This window comes from Stigmatopora nigra, chromosome 9 (assembly GCF_051989575.1).
Source record: "Stigmatopora nigra isolate UIUO_SnigA chromosome 9, RoL_Snig_1.1, whole genome shotgun sequence".
In the NCBI taxonomy this organism is placed as follows: Eukaryota; Metazoa; Chordata; class Actinopteri; order Syngnathiformes; family Syngnathidae; genus Stigmatopora; species Stigmatopora nigra.
This window is the reverse complement of record NC_135516.1, coordinates 4117699-4135308: the sequence shown is the minus strand read 5'-3', so window position 1 is coordinate 4135308 and position 17610 is coordinate 4117699. Positions and strand designations below refer to the sequence as shown.

The following is a 17610-nucleotide window of genomic DNA, read 5'->3' as shown; positions in this document are numbered from 1 at the left end:
TTTAAATTATGGTCCATTTTAGACATTTATAGGTTTCTATTCTTTAAACCAATTTGGTGATGCCAAAGTCAGACAAAATGGGCTTTGTGTGAATGGGTGTGTTGGGGGTTGGTGATTGATAGAGCACTGATCATGTCCCTCTATAGCAAATTGTGTACAACCTGCTGTCTCTCCAAGCAGATTGGATTTTTTTGGTTTTCTCACTTGCTGAGCGATGGGGCATGGACCTCCCACAAAATTACATGCGGACAAAAACATGACATTCTCTCCAGATTACCTTCTATTTTTGTGAGAAAAATGAAACTGCATAATCACACGGCCACGCTGACAAGGCCCGTTACACACATGCAGAACATGGATAGAGAGTACTGTTGTGGTCAAAAGTTGAAATAGACTTGTGAAGAACATAATTTCATGGCTCGCTTGAGTTTCTGGTTATTTCTACAACTCTGATTTTTTTCTGATAGAGTGATTGGAACAGATACTTCTTTGTCACAAAATCATTCATAAAGTTTGGTTCTTTTATGAATATTCTATGGGTGAACAGAAAAAGTGATCAAATCTGCTAGTTAAAAAATATACACACAACAACACAAATTGGCAATTTTGGTGACTTAGAAAGTTGTGTCAGTGAAATGGCTACTCGATTCGCCAAAAGACGTTTGGGCGACGGACGTTTGGGCAGCTCGCCGACCAAAGGTTTGGGCGTCCGGATAGTTCGCCGACCGGACGTGTGGGCGCCTGAACGTTTGGGCGGCAGAGGTTTTGCCACCGCGGGATTCACACGCTCGCCCTGCCCTCGCATCGTGTGTATACAAGTCTGTCAACCTCGGCCCGCGGGCCATATACGGCCCGTTAGGATTTTTAATCCGGCCCGCCGCCGGCGTTGTCCAAATTATGGTACAAATCAATGGCGTCCGATTCATGTTGACTGAGGTGCAGATGCTATTTCTGTTATTAGTCTACTGTCAATGGCAGCAATAAGGACTCTTGGACGGGCAGATGTAGCAGAACCGAGCCGCAGGATAAGTTTGAAAAGACATCAATGGGTTGAAATCCAGCCGGAAAGAGTAGTGATTAAATACAAATACTGGGGCTTTTTAGACATCACAATCGGGCACGGAACGGTTGATCTACCCGGTAAGATGCAACGATGAACGGAAAGACGTCCATTTGCGTCCAATTGCCAAAAATTGCAATAAATTAATTTGTCCACCAGATGGGAGAGTAAATACTGAATACTAATTATTTTCTTTTATATAAGTAAATAAGCAAAATCTTTGTATACTATATAAATCTATTCACGAGATTCCGCGCATGTAAAGATCACCATTGCCATAGTCTAGTAAGCAGCGACATACTCACTACTGATTGGCTAAAAGGGTAGTTATGGAAAGTATTGCCTTTTATCCATGTTTTTTCCACTATAATTACACATTATAAAAATGAAATAGTTTTTTTCTGTTTCTGCTGGGAAATTCTCCAATGTCAAAATGTATTTTTCCCTTTGAAGGCAAACTGTGGACATTATTCTTCATTTCTAAAGAACAAAAATTCATTGTTATACCTCTTCTACAAATATTGTCACTTTGTTCCTAGATCACCCTCTAACACACACTGCCAGGCTTTTCTCTCTTACCTGACAACAGTCAGCTTTTGACGAGTTGTCTCAATTATTTACAAAAAGGGAGCTCAACAAAAGCCTTGTTTAGGGCATTCAAGGAACATAAAAGCAAGAGATGAATGAAAGCCTGCTTTCATTTAAGCAAGAGTCACTTATGTCCATCTGCATGGTGATGAATTCAGCTGCTTTAATTTTTGTGTGTTTAAAATGTATTTCTTGCTGCCTTACTTTGATTATTACTACTCCGAAGCAAGCAAGCCTGTCACAACCGGGAATGAACAATTTTAAGCACTAAATCAAACAAAAACATATGTCAGAAATACGACAGGACCGGCTGGACTTTCACAATTAGCGTCAATGGCGATTTAAAAGGAAAAAATAAAAAGGATGGATATTGTGTACAGTTAAAAAGGATTTTTGGTGAATAAAGTACTATATCCCTAAATATTTCAATTGTATGAGGTTATTATTGATTATTTTTATGTGTCGCAGCTGTAGCTGCAGTAGAGGTTTTATAGCCACAAAATAGTTTTTGAGTGTTTTATATATATATATATATATATATATATATATATATATATATATATATATATATATATATATATATATATATATATATATATATATATATATATATATATATATATATATATATATATATATATATATATATATATATATATATATATATATATATATATATATATATATATATATATATATATATATATATATATATATATATATATAACCTTACCCTAACCCTTTTCTGAACCGCTTTATCCGCACTAGGGTCGCGGGGGGGGGGGGGGGGGGGGGTTGGGGGGCTTGCTGGACCCTATCCCAACTGACCTCGGATCAGAGGCAGGGGACACCCTGAATTGGTGGCCAGTAAATCGCAGGGAAAAAGGACACAAACAACCATTAATTCTCACACTCATACCTAGCCGCAATTTACAGTGTCCAATCGTCTTACCATGCATGTCTTTAGAGTGTGGGAGGAAAACGGAGTAGCTGGAAAAACCCACGTAGGCCTGGGGAGAACATGCAAACTCCACAAAGGTGGACTGACCTGGATTTGAACCCAGGACCCCCACTACTTTGAGGCCAACGCGCTAACCACTCAGTCGCCGGGCCGCCCCAAATTTCTATATATGGTACCGTAAATACAAATGCAAGCTAAAAGAAAATACTTATTTCGGTGTCAAAATAAAATACCCCAAAGCATTTGGAAGTGGTGAATCCTTGGGATTTCAACACAACAACAAGCCCAAAAACAACAACAGGATTTAATGGAATCTGCTTATGTGGTATTCTCAGCTGCTACCTCACTGAGAAAAACACTATTTGGGATTAAATGATGTCTTGTAATTCCTCCTGTAAAACACTTCCATTGAGATTACCATGTTGCCTAATTCATTTATTTTTTGTGTGTGCATTTTTTCATAAATGCCCTAAAATATTTAACTACAATAAAAAAAATAAGAGTTTGTTTATTAATTCATTTATTTTCTGTACTGCTTATCCTCACAAGGGTCACAGGAGATGTTTGAAAAAAGTGTAAAAAAATATTTGATTATTTTCAATAGGAACTGATTGTCAATTTAATTGTTTTTAGGCTTATTTTATGTAGATAAATGTGTAATCCAAGTAATTAGACAACACTATCTATAGTATATCTATAGTATCTATAGTATGGTACATTATCATCTAGACCACATCTCCATAAGACTGTGTCCAATTTGTGCGTACACTATACTAAGATAAATTATGTACTCGTGTGATTAAACGATAGAGTGAAACGTTATATCGTTAGTCCGTCACAATTGTTCTGCAAACTAAAGAATGCAGTGTTTGATAAAACAGATCAAGTTTGACTTCCAAACATTCTATTAATACAAAATCCTTGTATATATTATAAATTTTTTGAGGGGGAAAACACATTTTACTGTAATAGGCTACCCTGGATTATCGCAATTTTTTCCCGCTATTAATTATTTAATTTTTTTCCACTCCCCTGTCTTCTGCTTGCTACTAGGACTCAGCGCTGAAGGGAAAAAGAAGAAAAATAGTTCTAATAGGGGTGATATTACTTCGCCATTTTTTTATTATCACGGCCATGTCTGGTCTATATTAACCGCAATATTCGAGGGATTACTGCATATTCTTTTTCTCGCAGTGTTTACATTCATATCAGAGTCATGAGACATAAAAAATTCTTTGGTAGATGTGTGGATAGTTCTAGAGATTTTCCTGTGGAATTTACATACATTCTCTGTACGTAGACCAATTTTAGGCTCACTCATCTTAGGTTAAACATACAAAATAATGAATATTTCAAGATGGTGACGTTTCCCAAAATTCAAACAAATTGATTTTAAACTCTGTATCCAATGGATATCCAACAGATTAAAAATAAACTTCAAAACATCGCTGGACAAAATACATGAGTCAAGTGGATTTCAGACCAACAAATACTACATTCCTATTCATTCCTGTAAAGTCAAAAAATAAAGTCGAGCAAAAACGCATTTCCTACTGACAATTGTCCCTCTCTAACTGTTCGGATTTTGAACCAAAGCTGCTTTTAAGATGATGCGCTTTGATTGAATCTGTTACAGCTTAAAGATTATCTGCGCTTGTATTTTTGAGCTCTTGAGGGTACTTGGAAGCGCACCACCACTATGCCATTAAAACCAATGACATGTCTTTCAAAATGAATGCGGTTGTCATGTCCACCAATTATGGGAATGGGGTCATTCCATTCAAAATCCAAACGCATAATCTACTTCTAGCAGATTGATACATTTCAGATTATTAGAAAATCTTGTCTTGGAAAGCCATTTGTTGATCCACAAAATCTACATGGGATGATGAGACGATAACGAAATGTACACATTTTGTTTCTTCAGATTTTAACACAATAAGATACCAGTATCTACAAATTACAGGAGAGAAGTGCACTGAACTGGTATGTAGGTAGTCTACCTCACAATCCCCTGGTTTTACCATCTGGGGTGGGTTTACCATCTGCAATATACAGTACTATAATAATACTCGCAGTCTACAGTATCCCCAAATGTGAAGGGGTCTAGAGTGTACACCCCCCTCTGTTTTCCAGTGCCCCCTAGATTTTTTCTAGAGAATATGCATGGGTTCGTGGAGTCCCATGCAACACGCTTATTTATTTACTTAATTATTACTTATTTATTTGTTTAAAATGTATTTTCCTGTGTCTGTATTCTCACCCTCTCGCTACTGCGACAGTGAATTTCCCAAATACGAGATAAAGTTATCTTATCTCATCTAATCTAATAGTAAAGAAATTCCAGTATGTTGTTCAAATGCTATCTATCACTTGAAATTATTTCTTTAAATATGAAATTATGATTCAGGGGCATTAAATAGAAAAAAATCTTGATTGATCTTGGTTTTAAATACATTTTGGTGGCATACAAAGGCATTTTCATTCAATAACTGTAATGTCATCATATTTTTTCAGTTTATTTGACTTTCGATTCTAACAAAATAAAATCATTCGAGGAGTTGACATTTACAATCATTTTCTACATTTTTTTTACCATCTGTTTTGAGTGTTGGTGCACAGCCTCCACAAATGCACCCACATTCTCTGGGTCCATATCAGGATAAAGACCGTGGCCTAAATTGGCAATGTAACCTCTTGTGCCGAAGCCTTCCAGCATGTTCTTCACAATGTTTGAAATACACTCCTAGAGTGGAGAGCAGAAAGAGAACAAGCTCAGCCAAGGATGCCATTAGCAAGTGCTGAGATATTTTTTTTCACACGTTTTCGATTAACTAAGTGTTTTTAATGAACAATACAGTGCTGTGAGTGCTTCATCCATTTGCTATGGTAAATAAATATTGTTAATAAACTTAAAAATAATATGAAAAAATAAATCATTCCAAATTAAATTCTGAGAACTCACGCAACCACATGTAAGGAAACAAATCATATCCTAAGAGGGTTTTTTATTACCTTGGGAGCATAAAGTGCACATGGGTCCATGTTTCCTTGAAGGCAAACTTTTCCTCCTGTTCGCTCCCTGAACAATGGTGGCAACAAAAGACAGACAGACCATTCATCAAGTGGAAATACACAAAATGTTTGATAAAATTGGACAAAATCACATTTGTATCCTTCTAAAAGGGACATAGAACAGTCCACTGGCTCATTGTGTGGTTCAAGTTGTTGGGTGTTTTTGCCTGTACAATTTTGTAACTCAGGCCACATGGCAGCCGAGTGGATAGCATGTTCGTCTCACAGTTCTGAGATCAAGGATTCAATGCCCAGCCTTATTTTGTGGTATTGGCATGTTCATATGCGTGAATTCTTTAATTTTGTTACCCTATTTTCTTATGGTTCTCATTTATTACGGCCGTATTGTCCACTCAACAACCTGATTAGGGTATTGGACTGACTTTTTTTTTACTTAGGAAGAAAAAATTGGTTCCTATTCGGTTCAAAAACATTGTGCCTATTAAATAATTTTGTGTTCGTGTGTGTTGGTTGTGTTACCGTGCTGAGCGTGGGTCAATGGTCCAATCAAGCCCAACAACATTGTAAAGGGACTGCGACAGATCTTCAAGAGCATAATGAGCATCCTTTGCAAAAACGATCTGTACAAAGACAAAGTTCATATTAGAACCCTTTTGAGAAATGTTCAAGTGTACCAAAATGGCTTGTTAGTGCAATGCTGCCCTCTACTGACAAAAGACAATACAAATATGTCACAGAAATGAATCTTAATGGTAACAAGAATTGAAACTAGAAATCAAAACCATTAGCCCAGGTATTCATAGAGAATACAACAAATAATATAGTACAAAAGATAAATGTATATCTGAATGTATGAATGGATAAAAATGAATGTTAACTCTGAATTAATGGTCTTGATATAAATGTGTAGTCTTCCCTTGATTATCGCGACTTCATTTATCGCAAATTCACTTCGCGATTTTTTTCGGCTAATAATTGTTAATTCTTTTTGTTTAAAGTTGTGAAAATCCCCAGTGAAACTGGTAAGCGGAAGCCAATCCTGCTACTAGTACTCAGCACTGAAGAAAAGGAAAAAAAAGTAGTTATAATTCCGTACTTTGAGGTTTTTCGATTATTGCGGCCATTTCTGATCTACATTCACCGTGATATTTGAGGGATTACTGTAAATGTTCTCTGACCATTGGAATTTCTTTCTGTGCCTCCTTGAGTTTCTCTTTAACGCGTCGAGCAATGTCATTAAGGTAAGGTAACGAGAATGCTTGAAACTCCACTGGCCCCAAGATGCCGGCATGGGACTCGAACACCTGCAGAGCCTGTACAAGACAGAAAAAGGGGAGACTTAACGACAAGACGATTTACGTGACAAATTGCGTGGCAAGGTCATGATGATGTCATGGAATTTATGCATCACTGACCTAGGTATTTGTATAAAGTCTATCACCATCATTGCCAGTGAATGTTTAAAAAAAAATTGCACATAATATGACCGCTTTCAAGTGACGCCATCATTTTACAAACACACTGTTATGGGCCAATAATATTTTAGGATAATTTTGTGTTCTATGTGGAAGATCATTGTACTGTACAGTTGGTATAGAGGTAGAAGTAAAAGTGTAACCTGAGCTCCAGCTGCCACCTGACCCAAAAGGTACTCGACTATCACATCCGTTAGCATCTTAAGGAGCATGTGACTGGCCTCTGGATGTCGATAGAGCCAACGCTTGGCCTTCGAGTGGGTGTTGGATCCACCCCCTTCTATCATATAAGACATCAGCGTCCACTGTTTAAGGGAATTCAAATGAAAATTTAGGCCAGAAAGGTTAAGAATGGTTTCAAACTGCTGTCAGAACCTCACCGGTGCACCAGTGAAACCTATCAGTGGAACTTTGCCCTCGATTTTGTGTCTGGTCAGTGTGATGGCTTTGAAAACATAACCCAATTCTGTGGCCACATCCACTTTCACTCGCAGGCGCTGCAGGTCTTCTGGCTCCTTGAGGGGCTCTGGGAATGTGGGACCTTTGCCTGGCACCATCTGGACATCCATACCCATTGCCTGAAGGGAAGGAAAGAAAGAACACTAAGCCATGCTATTTATAACCTTCATTTTCATCAAGCTATCAATTTTCTATAAATTCTTCCTGATCCTGACTTCAATGTGCACGACACCATGAACTGGTGACCAGAATGTACTGTATATAACACATATGCAGACTATTATAACAGACTGAATGGCCTGCCAAGTCACCACTCAAAGTTATTGTTGCCCTTCTTGTCATTCATGAACCATTGTCTTGAAACCCGTTAGCTATACGGCACCAATAGCTATTAATCCTTTAATTTAATAGCATTTTTTATTTGGTGGTTGAATGTTTTATTGTGAAGTATTTTTTTTCCATAGGTTAGTATAAAGAGCGTGTCCTCAAGAGCCCCTATCCAGTCTGTTTTCCGTATCAGGGCTGCCAAACTGTGTTGACCCCATTTCTGGAATACCCTTGTCCCATTTCTAGAGTTTATCCAGAGTTCAATCAAGCGTTGGTGTGAATTTCAAGGCATTTCAATTGGAAATTGTTACTTGCAATTACATTTTTTGGGGACTTCCAGAGTTTAGGGAGGTTGTCTGGAGTCCCAGAGTATGCGTTGCATTTCCAGGTAAACTCTTGAAAGCAGCTCTGCATATCTCCCTCTTCTACCACACCTGAATCAAATGATCAACTCATCAAAAAGCTGCCCATAAACTTGATACCAATCTAGATTATTTGATTCAGGTGTGTTAGTGGAGGGAGATATGGAAAACAGAGCGGATAGGAGCTCTCAGGGACCGTAGTTGGTCAACCCTGAGGTACAGCAGACCTGGGCAATTAATTCCACAAAGGAACGCAGTGGTTGCAGGTTTTCGTTCCAAGCCATGAGGAGACTTTTCCACCAATCTGGTATTTTCGATGTGAAATCAGTGGATTGCAGTCAGGTGCTGCTTATATCTAATTAGTTGCAGCAGAACGCTAATTAATTAAACTGTCTGAGCTGGATCGGTTGGGAAAAAAAACCTGCACCCACAGCTGCAATCTTTGGTAGGATCATATATGCTCGTGGCCTCACAAGTGATATTGCAACAGCAATGCAGTAACCATATAAATGATTTCTACGTTGAAATAAAAGGTTCATTTATCACATTAAAAAGCTTTTTATTTCTCAAAAGATAACATGACTCTTACCTGTGGCACGACAAGGATGTCAGAAAAGATGATGGCCGCATCAAATGGGAAACGCCTAAGAGGCTAAAAATTAGAACAATAAAAATAGCTCAATTTAAAGGATCATATTCATGGCTATTTATAGGCTAAACACGCCATGCGGACTCGAAATGGATATGACACTACTTAAATTAACTAATATAGGTCTGGTTAAGAGTCTTTGGACAGAAATAACACAATACAGTGGTACCTCGACATACGAGTGCCCCGGCATACGAGAAATTTGAGATACAAGTAAAATTTCTAGAGCAAACAGCAGACGCGAGAGGCTGCTCATAAGAACATCATGGGCACTGTCTCTCTCCCCGCAACTTCCTTGTGTAATGTATCCCTGATCCTAACTCCCTCTTGTAATGTCTCTGCGAGCACTGGGCGGAGCGTTGCATTTTTTCAGTGTTTTTTTTCCCTGTTAGTCATTGCGAATGGCGAGGCGATCGTTAATACGAGAGTTATATATACTACTTGTTGGCAAGTGGTCTTGCGTCATCCTAATGTGAGGACATTTGTGTGCATAATTTTCGGAATATTTTGAAGGGAATACAAAAGCAAACTACTATCGATAGGTTGCATCTGAAACTCAAGGTGGAGGCGGGGCAACCCGGCCGGGAGAAGAAAGGTATAAAAATGTAAAACAAAATTTTGTGTTTAAGTAGTGTAAGGTTATATTAAATTTATTTTTGAGTGCATCTGCATCATAATACAAGTTCATTTGAATTTGTTTATGTTGATACGAACGTTTGCCGTGCAAAAAGTCCCCCCTCCCTCTGTCCCTCTCTCTATATACCTTACGTGAAATCCGTCTAATTTTAGTTCTATTAAACACATCATAGTATACTTTTAAACCACTAGTTATTTGATACTTTTTTAATAGAATGGAATTAGAACAAATAAAACATTTTTTCCAATCCAATATCCTGTATCTGGTGTTTTTTCAGAGGGTTGGAACAAATTAATTTGTTTTTAATTCATTTCAATGGGAAACCTTATTTTGAGTTACGAGAAAATCGACATACGATCTCAGTCCTGGAACGAATTAAACTCGTATCTCGAGGTACCATTGTAATTCTTGCAATTTGTAACACTGGAAATATATTTGTGGCACAGTTTTACATGAAAAAAGTAGATCAGGTTAAAAAGCAAAGAGGAATGTCATACCTGCAACGTGAGCTCACAGCAGGCGTCAGGTGAGCGACATGTTTCAAAAAAGTCCTTTCCTGCCCTGAACTCACGAAACTCTGCAATTATAACGACAATGTATTCATCAAAATGGATCCTGGGGAGTTATCTATTTGCTTCAACAAAAAAAGAAATTCCAGTACCGGGTAAGTATCTTCCAGCCTGTCTCATACACCAAACTGGGACATGCTCGGTTTCTTCGCCTCGTGCGGCTTTGAGGAATGTATCATTCTGAAGTTGAGGGAATTCTTCCGGGCTAGAGGGAACATTTCTGACATTAATTTGCAGGAAAAAAATACAGTTCTGGGGGTGTTTAGAAAAAGAGCATCACATTGGTACTTTTACAATATCTTGTTTCAAATTTGTATCTAAATAGTAACAATTTTTATTTTTTCAATGAACCCAGTACATTCCTTCACAGTTAAACTCTTATCTGAACTGCAGACAACCAACTCCCTGGTGGTGTCAAGGTTAGATAAGACCAGCAGGCAATTTATCTCCTAGCATCATTGAGACTGTTAAATAAAAGAAAGTCAACCCACAAGTAACGTCATTCATTGTTTAATGTCTAATGTCATTTATATACGAATTATTTATTGATTAGCTATTATTATTACTACTATTATTGTTGTTGTTATATTACTATTATTATTACTATTATTATTACTATTATTATTACTATTATTATTACTATTATTATTACTATTATTATTACTATTATTATTACTATTATTATTATTGCTATTATTTTTATTATTATTATTATTATTAATTACTTATTTATCTGTTTGTTTGTTGTTATTTTTGCACATGCCTAACTACCTATTTATGTTGTTGATTACTTATGTTGACACTTAATTATTATTTTTTGATTATTTACTCTTTAATTATTGTTAATATTTACTGATTACTTATTTGACTTGTTGCCGTTATTGTGCATTTTGTGTTCAGGCTTTAAATCTCATTATATACTTGTATGATGGCAATAAAAGCATTCAATTTAATACAATTCGTTTTCTGAACTGCCTATTTCTACAAATCAAACAAAAGAGTATACCTTCACAAAGAGCATTTGTTACACTGCATTTCTTTTTTTTATGTGCCCAAATTTATGAAAAAGATAAGAAAGTCTGAAACAATATCATGGACATAAAAAAATAATGCAGCCATCTTTGAATCCTGGCGTGAATTGGATGTATTTAACGATAAACACACATTTTAAAACAACAAATCACAATACTTAAAATGTTAATTTTTAAATTTGAACTGAGTTATTAAATTGAGACATTATGCCAAAAATACAAAACAAGTCATGCTTTTATAACAAGGACTGAGGTCTTGTTTAATTAACGTCAATGGCAGCGAAAATAGTATTATTAGAGTACAATATGTGGTTGATTACTTACAGGATTAGTTCACCTTTACTCATGTCGGCCAAGTTGAGGTACAGAAGAGCTTTCTTTTAGAAGATGTCCAGTGAGACATGCACTTCAACTCATACAAACGCCTCAGCAACTGTCACCTGCAGGGCGCGGCCATCTTGGACACATGTGACTTTGCCGGAAACTTCAAACATTTCAAAATAAAACACGATATCGTGCATCAAGGCTTTCAGTGGGGGTCTCTCAAGTGAATTCTTCCCAGTACAAACTGTAAAAGATGTTTTCATAGGGTGCGGCTGTTGTAAATATTTGTCTATCTAATTAGTATAAGAAGTGCCACAGTTCAAATGTTCTGGTTTTGAATTAATGGCCTTAATATAATGATAATATAATATAAAATTATACATTTGTGATTATTTTCTAAAAACAATATTGTGCATTTTATGGCCCGGCGGATTGAGTCGTTAGCACGGCTCTCACAGCTCTGGGGTCCTGGGTCCAAATCCAGGTCAGTCCACCTGTGTGGAGTTTGCACGCGTGGGTTTTCTTCGGGTACTCCGGTTTCCTCCCATTTTCCAAAGACATGCATGGTAGGCTGCTTGGACACTCTAAATTGCCTCTGGGTGAGGGTGTGAGAGTGAATGATTGTCCGCCTCCTCATGCCCTGTGATTGGGTAGCCACCGATTTTGGGTGTCCCCCACCTCTGACCCAAAGTTAGCTGGGATAAGCTCCAGCACCCCCGCAACCCTAGTGAGGATGAAGCGGTTAATAAAATGAATGAATGAATGAATTATGTATATCTTTCAACATGAAATGTTTTGTTTCTGTAGTGTACAAAATGAATTAAACAGGTTGAAAATGACGAACATTTTCTATGCATCTTAAGGAGCATGTGGCTTTAAAAATTAGACATAAAACAAGCAGCTTTCAAAGATATTTTCATTATTTCAACAACTTTGAGTGCATTTTGGTTAAAGTCAGGTTCACCACTCAAGCAACAGCATGTACTGTACATAATAAATTATAATATAATAATCGAAAGAAAGGGATTAAAACAAGGCTTACAATAATTTTTAAAATAATAAGCATATATACTTCAATATGAACTTGGTCATACATTTGAGTGGTCTGTGACACATGCAAGTTTATGTTTATGATTGAAATATAGAAATTGTAATATCAGTAGTTTAAGCAGTGCGGTCAGACACGGGTTCAATTTCTGCTGGTGGAAGTATGATGGTGAGTGTGTATGGTCGTTTGTCTGTGTGCCCTACGATTCACTGACGACCAGTCTAGGGTGTAGTCTGCCTTTCGCCCGAAGACAGCTGGGTCAGGCCCTGGCAACCCCGGCAACTCTCACGAAGATGGGGGTTAGATGAATGAATTTTTCGCGGGTGTACTGCTTCTTGTTTGAAAATTTCCCTACACTCTACTGGGCTCTCGCAGGAACACCTTGGGATCTTCTTGAAAAAGATGAGGATGGAAAAGGTGGCTGGGGACAGGGGAGTTTGTTTGCTCTTCCGTGCTAAAGCTGCTGCTTTCGTGACCTCCCCTCGGATAAGCGGAGAAAGATGAAGATGAAGTATTCTGCAAATATATTCAGTGTACTGTAAATCTGCCTTCTGTTGATGTTAATAAAATGCAGCTTGTGGTTTACTTTTGGGGATCTTTCTAAGTAAAGTGGACTAGATTTGGGCTATCATTTTTCCCCGTATAAAATTCCATTGATTAACTGCTGACTGAAGAAGAACTAGGTAAAATTCATTAAAATAAAATAAAATACTTCCACAGTACAAAACAACACTTAAGCTCCTCCCTTGATTGTCAAAGCTAAAAATGATAACGAGTAAAATGTAAGAGTTATGAATAATTTCAAGAGCAAGTTTTTAAAATAAGACTAAACCTGTAAAATATTGTTGCTATCTCGTAGAAAGATGTATCTCTGAAAAAGCACAGTCAATTATTTAACAATAGCCCCTAAAATAGGTCATAGACAACATCTTTACAAGGAATGCTCCCTAATATTTCACCCATGATTGCACCTAATGACCCGATGTTAGTTGTTTTTCATCACACGTCTGACGTCACACACATTGTCCTTACCCCTTCATGCGTGAGCAAACTGATAATCCTCTGTGAATTTGTTTCTGCTGTTTTTGGGATTTTCTGTAAGCTTTTCCACCTGGCTTACCCAGCCTCTCATTAAACTGCTGATGTTGGGCTTGGCAGGCGGGCATGTCTTCAAAATGAGGAACTTCACAAAAACAGTTTTTCATCCTCATAGAACTTCCTGCTACTATTGTCTAATTTTTATTTGCATAACAGCAAAGCTCACACAAAAATTCTCGATATGTATGTAGGTCTATATATATAACCTTATGCACATGCAAAAAAATGTATTAATGTTAATATCAAGTTACTATAACCTCATTAGTTGACCAATCGCTTCAACAATCTAAACTCATTCTTACACTGTCCAACAGTTTGACGTCTGTGTGAATAAAGATGGACACAAAGAAGAAGCAGGGACAAGTTTTATCAAGTTAAAGTGTAATTGGAGGTTATACGTGCATGTGGTTTGTGGAAGCTTAATATTATACCTTTTGAGCCACAACCTCTAATTATACTATAATTTCATAAAACCTGTCCCTGCTTCTTCTTTGTGTCCATTTGTCCACTGTTGGACAGTGTAAGAATGAAGACTTGTTGAATCGATTGGTCAACTAATGACCTTATACTAACGTGATATTAACATTAATATACAATGTATTTTGTTGTTTCTGTCTCCAACACTGGATGACAATATTGCCTCTGTAATGTGAATATGACATAAATAATTTGAATTGGTTCAAAGAGATTTCCAGGCATTTATATTGGTCTCATGACACACAGGTGTACTTGTATCTCATCTCATCTCATTTTCTGAACCGCTTTATTCTCACTAGGGTCGCAGGGGGTGTTGGAGCCTATACAAGCTGACTTCGGGCCAGAGGCGGGGGGATACCCTGAACTGGTGGTCAGCCAATCGCAGGACATAAGAAGACAAACAACCAATCACATTCACACTGATACCTATGGGCAATTTAGAGTGTCCAATCAGCCTGCCATGCATGTCTTTGGAATGTGGGAAGAAACCAGAGTACCCAGAGAAAACCCACACAGCCCTGTGAAGAACATGGAACCTCCACACAGGAGGACTGACCTGGATTTGAACCCAGATCCTCCTGACGCTCTAACCACTAGCACCGCCAGTGCACTTAAACTGCCTAGTTTCCATGATTATTGTTTACCATTTGATGGTTGGGGCATTAAAAAACCTAAACACAAAACCACACTATAATTAGCAAGAATCTGTCTGTGTGTCTAGATTTATTTGATAACTTGCCCTATTGTCTAATCTGGTTGAAGGGTGTATTTTGGCCCAATGTAGAATGATATTTGCTAAACAAATGGCCTCATGATGGGTTAAAATATATCAAAACGAAAGAAAACTGTTTCCATCTTCACAACCAGGCTTAGTGTAGACGAGGGGTCCTCAAACTATTCAACAAAAGGCCGCAGTGGGTGCGGGTTTTCATTCCAACCCATAAAGAAGAGACCTTTTCACCAATCTGGTGTCCTACAAGTGCAATCGGTGGATTGCAGTAAAGTGCTTCTTGTTTTCTGCAGAAATCTCGGTTTAAGTGTCTGTCCTGGATCAGTGGTTTAATTCTACAAAAAAATTAACAAAACATTTGTGGGTAGCTTTTGATGACGAAATTATAAACTAGTTACATCATCTTAGTGATTTAAATGACCAAAATTCACAAACAGATGTTACTGGCTGTTTACATTGAGACCATATGGTTCGTGATTGGCAGTTGTCCGAGTTATATAAATTGTCGCCTCTTTGTCCCAATTATGTCACATATACCTATATTTCTGCTCATCAAGTGTAGGTGGAAGGGTTGACAAATTTAGAAAGACACACTGCAGCCTTTTGCTAGCAATTCTTATATATTTCCTCTCCACGCTTAAAACTATTCATAATAAAACCTCCTTGAACAGGTTTTATTCGATCACTACCAGTTCAAATACTTGGGACATTGATTGCTGCAACATTCAAAAGGGTAATATTCATTCATTCATTTTCTGAACTGCTCATCCCCAGAAGGATTGCAGGGGGTGCTGTAGCCTATCCGAGCTGACTTCAGGCCGGAGACGGCGGACACCCTGAATCGGTGTGCAGCCGATCGCAAGGCACAAGGAGACGGACAACCACTCACTAACACTCATATCTAGGGGCACTTTAGAGTGTCCAACCCACCTACCATGCATTTTTTTGTGGGAGAACAGCGGAGTACCCGGAAAAAAAACAAGCAGGCCCAGGAGAACATGCAAAATCGCGCTAACCACTCATCCACTAGGTCACCCATGAAATCATATTTAAAATTAATATTATTGTTGGTTTTCATTAATTGGTTTAAAAGCAGGATTGAATTTCGAGGACCAAAACCGGTTTGTTAGAAACAATTCTCCGAATGCAAGTAGATCTTATAATGCCTTCATCTTATTCAAATTGTGTGCATTCCACATTCTCTGACACCAATTAGTGTAATATTGAATTATCTAAAAACATCAAATGCGTAACAAACATATTTTATCTTGTGAGCAATTTTCACGATTTTAATGCTGGTTCAATTTCAATGATGAGAGTAAAGCAGCATATCCAAACGTTGATGTCATCATTACTTTACTTTGACTGACACATGGTTTAAAAACAGCAAAATAGGTCACAGACAGTACACAGTTAAGACATTTATCAAACTCATGCACTTCACATTCCTAAAAGCTAATTTATAAATAGCTATGTTCAAACAATGTCCTCACTGTGGTCACAAAGGGTCGTGTACGAGTAACCTGATTGGAGGAGTGGCATATGAATAGCTTGATAGTCACATTAGCAGGAAATTATTGAATTCAAACCAGATAATAAAGTACACTCTTAATTTTACATTTCAGACAACATGCTGCCTTAAGGAAGTTCATAATGGGAGGTATCAACTTTCAGTCATAGTGTAATAACATGCCTCAGGGTGTATAGTAATGGTCACAAAGTCACACTTCATGGAAGTTTTACAATATTGCATAACTATCTACATTAAAGAAACACGTCTATGTTTTAGGGGGCTCATTTTAATAGTTGCCAGACGAGATAATAGATAAGTTTGTCTGTGGGAAATGAGCAAGTTTGACTTGTAAAAAAAATAAAAAGAAAATAAAAACAAGAATCCAGTACTATAGCATAAATAAAACTAAACACCAGAAAGCCTAGTTGTGAATTATTATTATATTATTTAGAAGCTAGTAAGTGATACGCAACATGATTCTAAACCTGATAGATCTCATAGTACAGTAACACCTCGACATGCGAGTGCCCCGACATACGAGCAATTTGAGATACGAGTGAACACTTGCATGGACTTTTTTCTTATTGAAGAATTAACTATTTGAATAAATGCAACGGAAATTATGAAGAACATTTTCCAGTATGAGTTAAACCATGCAGACTGATTGTTTGTTTATTTTTCTATTGACAAAAAACTAAAATATATCACACTTCAGAGATGGAGTTGTCAAACATTTTTTAGTAAAATAAAGACATAAACGTAAAAGGGAACGATTTATTTTTTAATGTATTAAATATAAATAAGTTTAATTTTGGTTTGCAGTGTTCTCGCTTGGCTTTTTATGCGAGGACAGTACTTGATACCAACATAAAGATGCCAATTCATTATGAATAAGTTATCATATTTTGCCTTATTAAAAAAATTATATGTATATATACACATACATACACGCACACAGAAAATTGTTCGATATCAGACAACATACACTAAGCACAACCAAAAAGAAGACTTTGGTGTAACAGTTTTACATGTTATATTTCAAGAGTAATCATTTGTATTTTAGAAGGTCTAAGTTGTATTCACCTGTTAATTATATAAACTCATTTCACATTACAGTGGATGAATATCCAAACCTCACATTTTTTTCCCAGTACCACCAGTCCAGTTTTCCCAACAGTATGGTAAATTTCAAGTTTTCTCAACAGTCCGGTCAATTTTAAGTTTTCTCAACAGTACGGTAGTACGGTCAATTTCAAGGAAGCACAC

At 37.1% G+C, this 17610-nt stretch overlaps 2 protein-coding genes across 3 annotated transcripts in view; both read right to left on the bottom strand.

The window, feature by feature from the left end:
- Positions 1 to 3622: 3622 nt before the first annotated feature.
- Positions 3623 to 11617, bottom strand: urod (uroporphyrinogen decarboxylase). 2 transcript variants are annotated; one of them, XM_077725180.1, is made up of 11 exons: positions 11479 to 11617; positions 10216 to 10328; positions 10052 to 10131; positions 8858 to 8920; positions 7501 to 7698; positions 7264 to 7425; positions 6824 to 6958; positions 6165 to 6265; positions 5625 to 5691; positions 5206 to 5355; positions 3623 to 3671 (listed from the first exon to the last, which is right to left on the bottom strand). In XM_077725180.1, the coding sequence occupies exons 1-11, from the start codon at positions 11499 to 11501 to the stop codon at positions 3666 to 3668; spliced, it is 1098 nt and encodes a 365-aa protein (XP_077581306.1). In that variant the 5' UTR covers positions 11502 to 11617; the 3' UTR covers positions 3623 to 3665. The 2 variants fall into 2 exon arrangements, with proteins under 2 accessions (XP_077581306.1, XP_077581305.1); XM_077725179.1 differs by lacking the exon at positions 3623 to 3671 and having other exon boundaries at positions 5113 to 5355.
- A 5972-nt stretch (positions 11618 to 17589) lies between these two features.
- Positions 17590 to 17610, bottom strand: part of pkia (cAMP-dependent protein kinase inhibitor alpha) — a 4304-nt gene continuing 4283 nt past the window's right edge. The window contains exon 3 of the mRNA XM_077724339.1: positions 17590 to 17610. This exon is cut by the window's right edge and continues 994 nt beyond it. The gene's annotated coding sequence lies outside the window, so the exon portion shown is untranslated.